Source organism: Sardina pilchardus, chromosome 15 (assembly GCF_963854185.1).
Source record: "Sardina pilchardus chromosome 15, fSarPil1.1, whole genome shotgun sequence".
In the NCBI taxonomy this organism is placed as follows: Eukaryota; Metazoa; Chordata; class Actinopteri; order Clupeiformes; family Clupeidae; genus Sardina; species Sardina pilchardus.
The window spans coordinates 21,407,644-21,420,671 of NC_085008.1; the positions used below are offsets into that span (position 1 = coordinate 21,407,644).

At 40.5% G+C, this 13,028-nt stretch overlaps 1 protein-coding gene across 1 annotated transcript; it reads left to right on the forward strand.

The window, feature by feature from the left end:
- Nucleotides 1–772: 772 nt before the first annotated feature.
- On the forward strand, nucleotides 773–12,814 carry uck2a (uridine-cytidine kinase 2a). Its single transcript, XM_062556821.1, has 7 exons — nucleotides 773–960; nucleotides 5,175–5,334; nucleotides 6,371–6,467; nucleotides 6,631–6,773; nucleotides 7,353–7,450; nucleotides 8,722–8,770; nucleotides 9,332–12,814. The coding sequence occupies exons 1-7, from the start codon at nucleotides 856–858 to the stop codon at nucleotides 9,466–9,468; spliced, it is 789 nt and encodes a 262-aa protein (XP_062412805.1). The 5' UTR covers nucleotides 773–855; the 3' UTR covers nucleotides 9,469–12,814.
- The last annotated feature ends 214 nt before the right edge of the window (nucleotides 12,815–13,028 follow it).

Here is a 13,028-nt window from a genome sequence, read left to right on the forward strand (position 1 = left end):
ATGCGACATAAAATCTTCTTTGGTAAATCGGGCAAATCACTCAGAGGGATTTGGACCAATCGTAAGTATACTGCCATCTACAGAGTTGGAATGTCAGGGCCGTCAGCCCTTTGTTTCAGATAAAGGGATTTCAGATGTTTGAAAACTGTCTAGATTGACATTGGATATCTGTCAGATTATGGGCACCAAAATCTCGCATGTCAACTAGATGATACATGCTCAACTGCATTATGTCTGCATACCGCATGTTCTAAGTACTAGTGAAATCGTCCTCTCTCACTGAGTCATTGGACTCACTGGAACTTTTTTTTTAAATTGTATTCCGTTGGTGCTCTTCTGAATTAGCTACATCTTTTACGAGATAATTATGGACGCCTTGATTAGATCCAAATGCACATATAGATTAGGATTAATCTGTCTACTAATAAGCACAAAACATCTCCAAAGTATATGTCAGGCTATTTTTGGCATTTTGAGAAGGATATAACGTGTTTCAGTCTGATAAATCAACAGCATGCAAACAGTGACTAAACTAGCGCGTATTGTTAGAGATCATGGACAGATGGAAAAGCATACCCTCAGGCTAATGCTAATCGTCCAATTTACTATTGCAATTAACAGAGGTGAAATATTATAATTTCAGTTGACACTGACCCTTAAAGTGTCTCAAGGTGTATTTCTATTTCATATCAATACACACTTCCTAGATCTAGCGCAGCTGAGGACTGGGCTATATTTCAGAATGAAAAAGCTGGCTCACAGGGAGGGGTTAGAATGCATAGACCTAGAATGTAGGAGGAGCGCACCAGCTGAAAGAAACCAAAACCTGGGTGACTGTATGCGTTGACAGCAAGCATGGCAGGAGACAGCGAAACCCGGCTGGACAATCAAGCCGAAAAAGAGCATGTAACCCGGCAGCCTTTCCTCATCGGGGTGGCTGGGGGAACTGCCAGCGGCAAGGTTGGCATTCACATTCTTAACCTCTTTGAATGATCCTGTTTTATCCAAGATGCAACTGATTGTCAGCAGCCTTGTAGCCTATTATGGGCTCTTTGAACGCGGCGATAACTGAAAGATGAGAATGCTCCGACCGCGTGGTTCATGTCATACCAAATCAACGTGAAACACTCGACACTATGAAAAGTGTGATTATGTTGATTTCCATGCGTTTTACTGCGTGTATCTATTTAGGTAACCGATCCGAGGTTTTAAGTAGACAGATCTTAGAATATCTTGCTGTTATAACGCCCTATTTGAGAGTCTCAGTGCCATCCAACCTATGTCGTCTTTACAATCAATCTACGATTAAGCATTATTTATCAGGAACATTACTATAATAAATGTCAAGACTATTCTAGACTATAGAATACCAACATGCGGCTGGCTAACGCGACGTCTAACGTTACTATTCCACGTAACCACAGCTTAAAAAGCAATTAATAATGATTTCGACCAGTCATTTTATCCAAGTTAATAAAACAATGTCATAATTATGTTAAGACAATTACACTTAATGCACCATGTTTCTGTCTGTATTGCTTAAATGTGTAGTTACTGCTTGGATCAAACAATGTAGCCTACATCTTTTGTTAGAAGTGCTAATGTGCGCAGCTAGCCACATTGTCAATCGGATTCCTGTAGACTCCACGTCCACAATGTTCGTTATAGATGAATCACAGCTAAAGATTCAATAAAAACCAAGGTCTATGTAACATGCTCGCTAGTTGTCTAAATATTACTGATGATGTTGTCAATGGTTAGTGATGATGCCGGTGATGGCAGATCTCCTTAGTCTTGAAGTGGCAATGTTAACGTTACAGATATCTAACGGTGAAGTTAGCGAGGCTAACGGAAATCGTAAGTTAGAGCTCTTGCATGGTCGAAGCCATACACAAAGAAAATGTGTCTTTTTTTGTTGGTTGTCGGTCAAATTAGTCGATACGGTGTCTTTGAAATGACAACGTTATGGAATTTAGTTTTCATTCTCTTGTACCTTGGACACAACCTACAATATGTTATGTTAACTCGGATGGTGATGTCAAGCCGCCATAACGCCTCTAGAATGGGGTCAGCGGCACAAGCTGGGAATAGTGTGTCATTTCTTACCTCATGACGTAAGGCTTTGTATGGACTGTGTGTGGCGTAGTCAGATAGCAGAGTGCTCGAGTCTTCTATTTTTTACCCTCTGGCTTAAGCTGTTGAGCTTTGACAACTGTTTGTTATCGCAATGTGTTTACGTTTAGATTTAGTCAGCAAATAATAATCATAATAATAATAATAAAAAAGAATGAATCAGAAATGGTAGGCTATCTTATGTGTGATTGATGTCTGAAATGGAAACATTTTACCCCTGCCCTATGATAACGACATAATTGATTGATGAATAATTGAGCTCACTATTTCCCCATTTATCAACACTAATCCCATTTGGCCCACTGTTGCCTTTGTAAACCCCCTTTCTCTCAAAAAATAAAGTAATTGGAGTTAAATAACATGTCGGTTGACTTTAAGCATTAAAATAAATGGAGGAAAAGTTACATTACATATACATTACATTTTAGTATTTAAGCCTTATCCCTAGCTCTATCGTTGACTCAAAAGGGCTCTTTGTATGCAACTGTATGCAATCTCAGTACGTTGAACATACAAATCTGAGATACAATGACTGGGATGGTTATAGGTTTCTTAAGTGTTGGAGTAGTTCATTCATATCAAGAGGTTGGCTCACAAGTATAGGACTCCTGTAAGTTAAGAGTATTTTCAACATGTCAAAGCTCATTGTCACTGTTGATCCTGTGGGTAGGATACAGTATATCACATGACCTGCCCAAAAACAGGTGCTCACCCTTTGTATTTCTTCTTAGACAGAAGTTTTGTCTTTTTGTCTGTGATGTTTTTCCCCAGACTGCATGTTTTGACTGCTTTTGTCAAGGTAATGCCCGGCCCTGTAGATAGAAGGTTCACAAACGTTATCATTCTGATAAATGTGTTCCGTGTGTCTCCAAAAGAGTCCTTGATGTTTTTTTGTTTAGGAAAGTTTTCATTGTGTTGCCTCAACACTAGGTGTGAAATGGTTGGCAGTGTCTCCTTGCCAGCAAGTGCAATAGCCTGGTTTCCCAAGGCTCCTTTTACGAGGACATGCAACCCATTACAGCACATTGAAGAACCTTATTAATGTTACTAAAATAAAATTGATGCCCAGAGCTCTAAATGAAGCAGCGCCGGTGTAAAATCTCTGAACTGCAGTTTCGCTTTTTGGGGGGAACACAAAAGAACGTTGGACTGAGGCAGAAGAATGTTTAGTCAGCACTGGCAAGGGACTGACTTTTTTGTCTGTCCATGCAAGGTTAGTTTAGGGCCCTCTGTCCAGAACAGCGATGCTTATTGCCTGTGCTAACGCATTTGGCTCTTATACAGAAAAGACTAGAAACATAGCAGTCTTATCCACCCCTGTACTTTTGGCCCTCGTAATGTGCTTAACAACTGAATGAGACAACTTTAAAATTATTATTTTATTTACTGAAATTCTCAGTGAGTAAGTATAATTTCCGCAGTGTGGTTGTAGCAGAGAATTTGACATCTGTGAGTGGAGTGGTCTTGGGGAAGTCCAGGGACAGCTTGAACACGCGTCTGGGTTAATTGCTAAAAGGATTGTCGGAGTCACTGGCAGCTAGTGATGCAGTAGGCTTGGATGAGGCTCTGGGAATGGATTTAAGGAGCGTGTAGATGGAGTGCGAAGTACAATTCAGTCTGGAGGAGGCCTGTTGTTGCTTTGAAAAATGTGGTGAACAGATCAGACGTGACCTTTAAGTTTTTCTTGAAGTTGTCTGCGATTGTTTTTCAGTAGATATTTTGCTTGGATTAAGCTCTTCCAGTGTCATGTCACAAGTATGATGATATCCAGTCTCTTATCATACCCTTTTGTACTGTTGAAATGAGAAATTCCAATGTTTATCTCACTATAATGACAATAAATTGACAGTAGGCAGTTGGCAGTAATGTATAACAAGTAAACAGCAACACTACCGGTGCAATTTCTGCAGTGACATGTGTAGGTGATGGGCTTCTAATAGTAGTGTTTTGCCATTGACCGTCTGTATAAGTCATGTGCCAGGGTGCCACAGGCATGAAACAGCCACACGGTACACTACAGAGTATGGAGGGTTTGAATAAGACACTGGTGAAGTAGGCTTCTTACAAGTGAGGCTAGTGTTGTGTGGGTATTGCATGGTAGTGGAGGTCTAAGATATTTTTTCTCACTACCACAGATTAGGTGACACAACAAAGCATTTTGAGTGTGTTGTTATGAAACTTGCTAAATACTTGCCAGATAGGCGTTTTCTCTCTTCTGGAGAAAGTGGAAAGGAGGAAAGACATTTCTTATGCCATTAGCAGTATTAGTGACCACCATTTTGCATCTGTGTCATCCATTGATGTGAGAGTCCCCTATCTGTGGCTAGATGGCACTGGGCACTGCAGTAGAGCGTAAACCTTTTTCTTGACAGACTCCAGACAGTTACTCTAAAGCTGATGAGTCAGTCTCTGTTGCAAGGAGGGGGTGTCAGGTGGCACGATGCAGACAGTGATGGCCAGTGTTTAAGGACAGTGTGTAGGTTATGCATCAGAAAGAGTGTGTGTGTGTGAATGCAAGCTTGCCTTTCTGTTGCCTGTCAAGTGGTACAGATCCACATAGCATCTAACATGTTATGTATGTAAGGTCATACTGTACCTCATAAGGCTTGATCAGTCCCTTTAAGGAACTCTGTCTGTAGCCCTGTATAGCCTGCAGAGCAGACACTGCTTCAGCAGGACTGCAGCTCAGGAGAGAAGGCAATGGGCCTGTGTGTGCTTGAGAGTGGATGAGGGGCAAGACAGACTTTCAGCGATGCAGTCCAGGTCTGTGGGAGTGTGGGGGTGGCTCAAAGTACAACGGTTCAGTGAAGTCAGATTTGGTTTGCCAAACTCTTTGGCAAGGGAAAACAACACTGAAAAGACTAAATGTACAAAAGATGTCTTGTAGGTTTGCTTTCCAAATCAACATAAGACTTTTATCACAGAAAGAACAACCTTAATTTAAGTTGTGTAAACAAGCACTGTTTTTGACGTGTAATCATCATTCTTGAGCTTTTGGATTTTAAATGTGCTCTTATGCTTTTGTCTTTGGTTCCTTCTAGTCATCCGTGTGTGGGAAGATCATGGAGTTGTTGGGGCAAAATAAGATTGACCACCACCAAAGGCAGGTGGCCATCCTCAGCCAGGATAGCTTCTACAAGGTCCTCACCCCCGAGCAGAAGGCCAAAGCCCTCAAGGGCCAGTTCAACTTTGACCATCCAGGTAGGCCAAGAGGAGGTTCACCCCCAGATCCCCTGCCGTTATCTGGCTCTGTCATGTTTCTTTGCATGTTGGTTTCGCCCATTTGTGTCTCTGGCAGAGAGTGATCATTGTGGGAAGATCTGTGGGTGGCTATGCAAAAAGACAGTTTTTCATATTCAGTGAATATTATGAAAATGCCAGCCTTGAAGTGTCCACAGCCACTAGTATACCTTATCTTGATGGTGTTACTTTGACAGGTATAATGAGATGTCACAGAAGTGATGATTCTAAAGCTTGTAAAACTAACATACTGTACGCAGCCAACAACAAGAGCAGCCAGGCAGCTACATCCTGGAGGTGATTTTAAAGACGAGTCAGAATAAAGTCAGTCAAATAAACTCTTCTAATCATTCTAAACTCACGTTCCAAGCTTAGAGATGTCAACCAACATTGTTTTTATGTCTATTTTTTTCTACTGATTTCAATTAAATATATGCTGTATAGTGCAGTCGAGTGTAGGTAAACTGTAGGTAAAGTAAGGCAATTGCTGTGTTAAGCGATTTTTAGACTTATATTTAAACAAACTGATATAATGTCAATACAATGAATAGAATGCCTATCAAACAGCAATTTTATGGGAACAGTTGCGTAACTTGGAATCCTAAATAGAGGGAATTTGCCAGGTGTTGGGTTACCTTACTGTACTGCTGTATAACCTTATAGTCTACCATAGTGCAGTGTCATAATAGCGTCATGATCTCATACACTCAGATCCTGGTTCTTTCATGTTGCTGTTTTTTTCGTTGCATGCATTTTGACATCTATCTAGAACCCCTTGTCCAGCTGGTCTAGTCTGTGGCAGGTGTACAGTCTGTGTGTGTTGGCAGCTGAAGGAGTTTGGGTGAGACTGTAGGTCTGACACAGCTGTCCACACAAACACACACACATGCACAGTTGTCTGTCAGCATCTTTGCCTCAGATACAGTTTGGTCAGCTAATCCTCACAACTTCTCTCGGCTGCCTCTCTCCCATCACCTTTCTTGTTGTCTCTACTTAGATGCATTTGACAATGAGCTCATAATGAAGACCATGTGGGACATTGTGGAAGGCAAAACCGTCCATATTCCAGTGTATGACTTTGTTACTCATTCCAGGTGAGGCATGGTCGCCGTTTTTCCTGTTTGCATTTGCAGACATGCGGCAGCAATCAATCACTTTCTCCTCAGAAATGTTTCTGGTGTCTTTTGAAGTATACGTAGCGTGTGTCCAATGTGTGATTTGCTTTTATGAGAGACTGCATTTGTCATTGCTCTACAGGAAGGAGGAGACCGTTACAGTTTACCCAGCAGATGTCGTGTTGTTTGAGGGCATCCTTATGTTCTACTCCCAGGAGATCAGGGACCTTTTTCAGATGAAGCTGTTTGTGGACACCGATGCTGACACTCGATTATCACGTCGGGGTGAGAAAGCGTTTGAATCACCAACAGTAGTTCTGAAATCAACTCCTCGGTTGTCATGTCATGCAGTAGTGGTATTTGCTTTCTGGAAAGTGTTGACTGTTACCAGTTTCCTCTTCTTAAAGCAACACTAAAGCACTTTTCCTCTGTTGCGCGCATGCTATTTGCTTATCCACCAAATAATGATGTCCATAGACAAGGTACAGCATGTTGCATGATGTTTTGAAAGTATGATGTATTGCGACGTTGAAGCAAGCAATTTGTGGTTTCTTAGGTCTCATTTCATCAAACCAAAGGTATTAAGGTCGCCCACAGAACAGCCACTCTCTGGATATCTTCCTATTTGAGCCTTTATCTGTAAACCTTAGAAATAGTTGTGCGTAAAAAAAGCTCAGAAAACTCAAAAATACAAAAGTTTAACGCCCACGCCATATATATAAAGTCACTAAATCACCTATCTTCCCCATTGTGATGCTTGGTTTGAGCATGTCTATGAACATGTATGTGTGCCATATTGCATGTTGATTGTCACATTTTCACTCTAATGCCCTTGCTTACTACTTTTGTTTGTGTGTTTGACAGTGCTGCGAGATATTAATGAGCGAGGAAGGGATCTGGAACAGGTTCTGTCGCAGTACATCACCTTTGTCAAACCAGCCTTCGAGGAGTTCTGCCTGCCTGTGAGTACCGCCTCTATATGTTTCCCCATGCTGTACAGTAGCCTTGGTTTAGCTGGTATAGTCCAGTGTTGGGAAGTAACGGAATACATTTATTCTGGATTACGTATTTAAAATACAAACTATGAGTAACTGTATATAAATGGCTCAACCAGTCGTCCTAATATGGTTGTTATAGTTACCGTTCATAAGCATTGATATGGAACAGTGATTGAACCTTTTTTACTAGCTTCTGGATTTAGCGTTATTCAGGATTAATAGCCACCCACCAGCCAATCAGAAAAGAGTATTTCTTCTCTCCGGGTGATAATAATAATAACATGTAGGCCATGCCTTTTCGAACTTAAATTTGAATATTTTTAACCGCACCATGTAGCCTGTATTTCTCAGGTGGCTTCTTTCTCTTTCCATCTCTGTTTTTATTGATTGCCTTAATACAAAACAAACCTCTCAGGGAATGTAAAATTAGTTTTGTTGTAGGTCAATAGGACCTATATCCAGACAGCATGTTTTAGGACGGTATAGGTACAGTGTTCTTTAAAAAGGCATGTTTCATCTGTTTCATCCACTGCTAATAAAATATAATAGGTCTACAATGCTGATGTTATCCAAAGTATTTTAGTATTTGGTATTTTTGTTTTTATCACTTTGAGTAATCTATCGGAATACGTTACAAAATACGTTTAAGGCATGCATTCAGTAATCTGTAGTGGAATATACAGTATTTAAAAAGTAACCTCCCAACACTGGGTGTGGATATGTAGGCTTCAACTCTAGTCAGACATTGACATCTTTTTATTATTCACTGAATAATCTCAAGGGTCCATTTGATTGAATGTCTATTTTCAAAGCTTCTGTTGTTGCAAAAGGCTGCATGTTTCACTCAACCAGTAGGTCTAAATCCAATAATAGGACAAGGACAAGGTCCATTGAAACATAGTTTGTTTATATTTTTAACAAGCTGTTTATTGCACATATTACAAAGATCTGTGACCTTTACCATAGCACTTCAAGGGCAATTGTATAGAAACACATCTCCATGGTTACTAATACTCAGTTTCATCCTTCAATTAGTACGATCTAATTTTAGATGCAACATGAGAGAAAAAAACTGAGTGGCATGCTAAACCACAAAAGTTCTATGCAAAGCCTGCTGTTGTTCCTTAAGTATGAAGCCAGGTACATTTTGTACTACTCTTAGTCTCTTAAATGCAAATGCAAAGGTCTTTCTTTGGAAGGGAGGAAAAAAAAAACCCATTTTGCTTCCTCCTCAGACCAAGAAGTACGCTGATGTAATTATTCCTCGAGGGGCTGACAATAGCGGTAAGTGGCTGCTTTTTTGCGTCAGCATTTCCTAGCAGGGTAGACCTGCTTTCTTCTCAGGATTATGGGTCCGTAAGGCCTGGTATTTCCTGGTTCCCAGGTTCGTGTTTTATATGTACACTGTGGGCGTCATCAGTCATCTACTTGCTTCCTCTAAGGCAGTACTACTCACATTAGTATTACATTTTGTTTTGTGTTGTGTTGAGTATGCTGTAGAGATTGGAAGACACCAAGATAAAGATATTTTGCAACTATTTTATTGTGTCTGGTCTGTCACAGATTGTGGGAACATTCTGATAATGACTGGCACGTCCACCTCATAGGCTATCTGTGAAAGTCAGTTTCTGCTGGGCTTAAATCTAGCTCAATTTAACTGTAATATTTTTTATTTCGGTAAATGTTGTGTGTGTGCTGGTTTTACCCAGCAAAAACAAATAATGTTTTACAGAAAATGTGGCTAAAACACCATGTTGATGTTTCCAGTAATGGCCTGCATATTTGTTTTCTTCAGCACTTAACCTTTTTTTGTGCTGTATTTTTGTCCATTTCTTCCTCCACCAGTTGCCATAAACCTGATTGTGCAGCACATCCAGGACATTGTGAACGGCGGCCTGACCAAGAGGCTGAACGGCTGTGTGAATGGCTACATCACACCCCGCAAACGCCAGCCTTCAGAGTCCAGCAGCAGACCCCACTGACCACACTGCCTCTCTCCACTTGCCCACAGGACTAGGCCGAGAACGAGAGTGGTGGAGGAAGTGGGCGAGAAGGATGGATGGATGGATGGATGGATGGATGGGTGGATGGGAGACCTGTACATATTACATTACGAGTTAGCCAACACTATTTAAAGAAAAAAAAACACAATTCAGAAGAAAAATCGCAAAAGCTGCAAAACTGCCTTCTTTGACTTTTTTTGTTTTGTTTTGTTTTTTGATGATTATGATGACATGGAGTTCCTAGTTTGGGACTTTTAGTAGGTCGGATATGACAATTTTCTTCCTATTGTATTTATTTCTGTATTTTCTTTTTATTCTTTCCAGTCCTTATTTGTGCTTGCAGGTGTGAGTTAAAGGAAGAGGGAGGCAGTCTGTGCTAGGCCTTCTGAATTGGATTCTGTCCTTGGGCGCCGTGCTGTTAGAGGGCTGTGTTTAGTTGCTGATTTATTTATTTTTTCCTTTTCTTGAACAGTGATTGATTTTTCAAAAACGTCGGCTCAGAGTTGTTTCTACCACCATGCTTCATCATGGAGCATGGTGGTTAGTAATAGATTGTGTCAGAAGGCTTGATTTTTATTGTTATTATTATTTTGCTTACAGTATAAAGCTCAGATGTTCGGAAGGAAAGGCAAAACAAAAAAAAAAATGCAAACTTGAGGTTCAGAGATCCCATCTGAGATGCAGTGACTTTTACTCAGCTGGCTTTGCCTGAGTAGGGCTGGATGTTTAAGCTGTTCAGTGTACTTCGGTGTACTGTATTTAACTCCCATTCTTACCACGCCTGACATCCTTGCCCCCTTTTCTTCCACCCCCTCAAGTAACACAAGCATCAGGTTTGGGAATGACTGGAAATGTAGCCACTTAGGCAGAAATCCCCCCTTTCCGTTCCGTTCCGTTCCATTCCGCTCCGACTCCACTCCTGCGTATTCCATCCTGCCACTGCAGCACTCTCACAGCTGCACTGGCTTCTGCAGCTCCTAGCTGCACACTTGGTGTTCACGTCTCCCAGTTTTCCGCAAAGGAGATGTCTGAAAAAAAAAGGAAAAAAAGATCTTAAAAAAAAAAACAAAAACAAAAAAAAAACCTCAGGCCACAGCCAGGTCTAAGCCTCTCAGGTGTAGTGCCTAGTGTGTTTGAGAACTCAAGGGCAAGACAGACTGATAGATTTGAGACCATGTAGTGTACAAGACTTGAAATTGAGACTGAAGTCCAGTGGTTAGGGCTGTGTGTTCGCTCTGGGGCCTGTTTGAGAAGAAAGGCTGGGTATTACTTGCATGACCGCCAGTGTTATTTCAGTTCCAGATTAACCAACTGTTACGTGTTTGTCTTTGAAGAATTCCTCCTTGATTATGTTTGCTTTTTTCAAGCTCCAAAGAATGTTCATGGTTTTTTGCCTCTCAAGGCAGTCCTTCTGAGGCTCTGAATGTTTAAGATGAGGTTTCCCCTGGTTAAATTGGCCACGTTGCGCAATATCATTGGTCACAGGATGTCCACCATGATTTCTACGGCTGTGGATCTTAGCTTAACCAAACATGAACCATGATACAATGGCAAAGCAAATAAGTTGAATAAACTTTCCCAGCAAAGCAACAGAAGATGGAAGTCACCAAAGTAGTCTCTCAGTGTTGCCTGTTGTTTGTCTAGCAGGACACAGGGAAGCCAACTCCTTTATTTCCCTTACCAAACTCAGGACCTCAACTGGATGCTTGTTTTCTTGTTCCTCAGTTATGTGTGCTAATGGAACTTTCTATTGAAACGTCCATGCCTCTCTGTGACTTTCAATACAAAGACTTCAAACACTGTTGTTACTGATGTCCCTATGTTGAAAATGATGGATATGAAACAGGGTAGTTAATTAGTGTTTTCATTTCACCTGACTTCTCTGCACTTTCCTCAGAAAAGAGTTGATTATATTGATTCATAACTCTCATGAATAAAGGGTTCATATGAGACGGGCACCTGAAGTCAGGGTCAGGTTTCCCAAAGGCTAAAAGCAATGGTAAATGATGAGTTTTAAATTCTATATACTCACTCCCTTGCAATGACATTGGTGCCTGCCAACCTATATTATTTGCGCCGTGCCCAGATAAATAAAACAACTGTATAAGATACATGTTTGTATGACCTAATATCAAGTACTGTATGTATACCATTTTGGTATGAAATGGGTGACCCCACTAGAAAGATCAATTGGACAATAGCATTTTATGATGCCACTCTGAATTTTGTTCTTTAAAATTATTTGATCATATTCTCTCATCAAAAATTCTATTCTATTATTGACGTGAAGCCCTGCAGATGTCGTTTTTGTTCCAGGGGATCATGTTGGCACAAACGCACGAAAACACTGCTGTTTAGCTCCAGGTGTGGAGTCAAATGAAGGCTGATAACAAAACTGATATCAGAAGCACTTAAAGCCAGTTCAGTTGGCTGTTTCATAAACAGCACTAGTCATGTTCACAAAGATTGGGGCTGAGTAGCAATGATTCAAGCACCAGCTTTGGCACTAGATACAGTCTGCCTTATTAACATAGGCCCTCACTACTTCAAATACAATACTCAGCCAAATCAGAACACTTACATACACATAGACAAGCCTGCTTTGCTAATGAAGGTGTTTATACATTGGCTAATGACTACTACATTTTGAATTAATCTTCAATGATAAATGTCAAGCCCTCCTAAAATTACATTATTATATGTTCTATTGGCTTGCTGGAACTCTGTCTGTACATAATAATTGTGAGTATGTATCCAATCAACGTCTGTGGTTATGTGTGTATATTTTCTCTTGTTAGAGGGCAAAGTTGAACTTGAACCCTGTTTCAATTGTTCCCATATAAATCTTAATCATCAAAGTTGCTAAATGTTCCTTGCCTCGAGTACTGTATTGAACACTGAAGGAAAACCGTTTGGAGGTGGTGCAGTGGCTAATGATACTAAAAAGTTGTTGTTACAAGCTTAACCCTGTGTATTGCAATTCAAAGGGGCCTTTGATCTGGAGTTAGTTTGGACTATTTAAGAGAGAGAGAATTTATCATGCTATGGCAACTTACAGCTCTACGTCTGTCCACTGTAGGGTACCATCTGTAGACAGTAAGAAGACATTCAAAGATAGATGGTGTTTGACCTCACTCTCAAGTTTCTGTCCCTAGCACTACGCAAGCAGTGCCTCCTCAAAAATCTTTTTTTTTTTTTCCCCACAGGATGGTACACGCCCTTCCTTGTATCATTTTGTAAATGTGTACATGAATGCGACATGTGTAATCAAATCCACAAAGCTACTGAAAATGCAATGAATCTAATAAAATTTTTATACTATGAATCCGTGCATTAATCTGTAACTGACATGAAACTATTCACAAGCTTAAAGGCAAGAATCCGAAGAGAAGAATTTAACTAAATATATGATGGTCCAACCATTTAAGCAATCCTGGTCTGAAAGAGCCACAGGCATGCTCTTCATACAATAAAATATTCTGACAAAAGCATTTACAATGTATCAACAACAGGTCCACATATTGGCATGCACTTACATC

Coding starts and splice junctions, on each gene's coding strand:
- uck2a (XM_062556821.1), top strand. CDS start 856: ATGGCAGGAGACAGCGAAACCCGGCTGGACAATCAAGCCGAAAAAGAG. Junction 961..5,174: donor GGGGAACTGCCAGCGGCAAG/GTTGGCATTCAC, acceptor GGTTCCTTCTAG/TCATCCGTGTGTGGGAAGAT. Junction 6,774..7,352: donor CACTCGATTATCACGTCGGG/GTGAGAAAGCGT, acceptor TGTGTTTGACAG/TGCTGCGAGATATTAATGAG.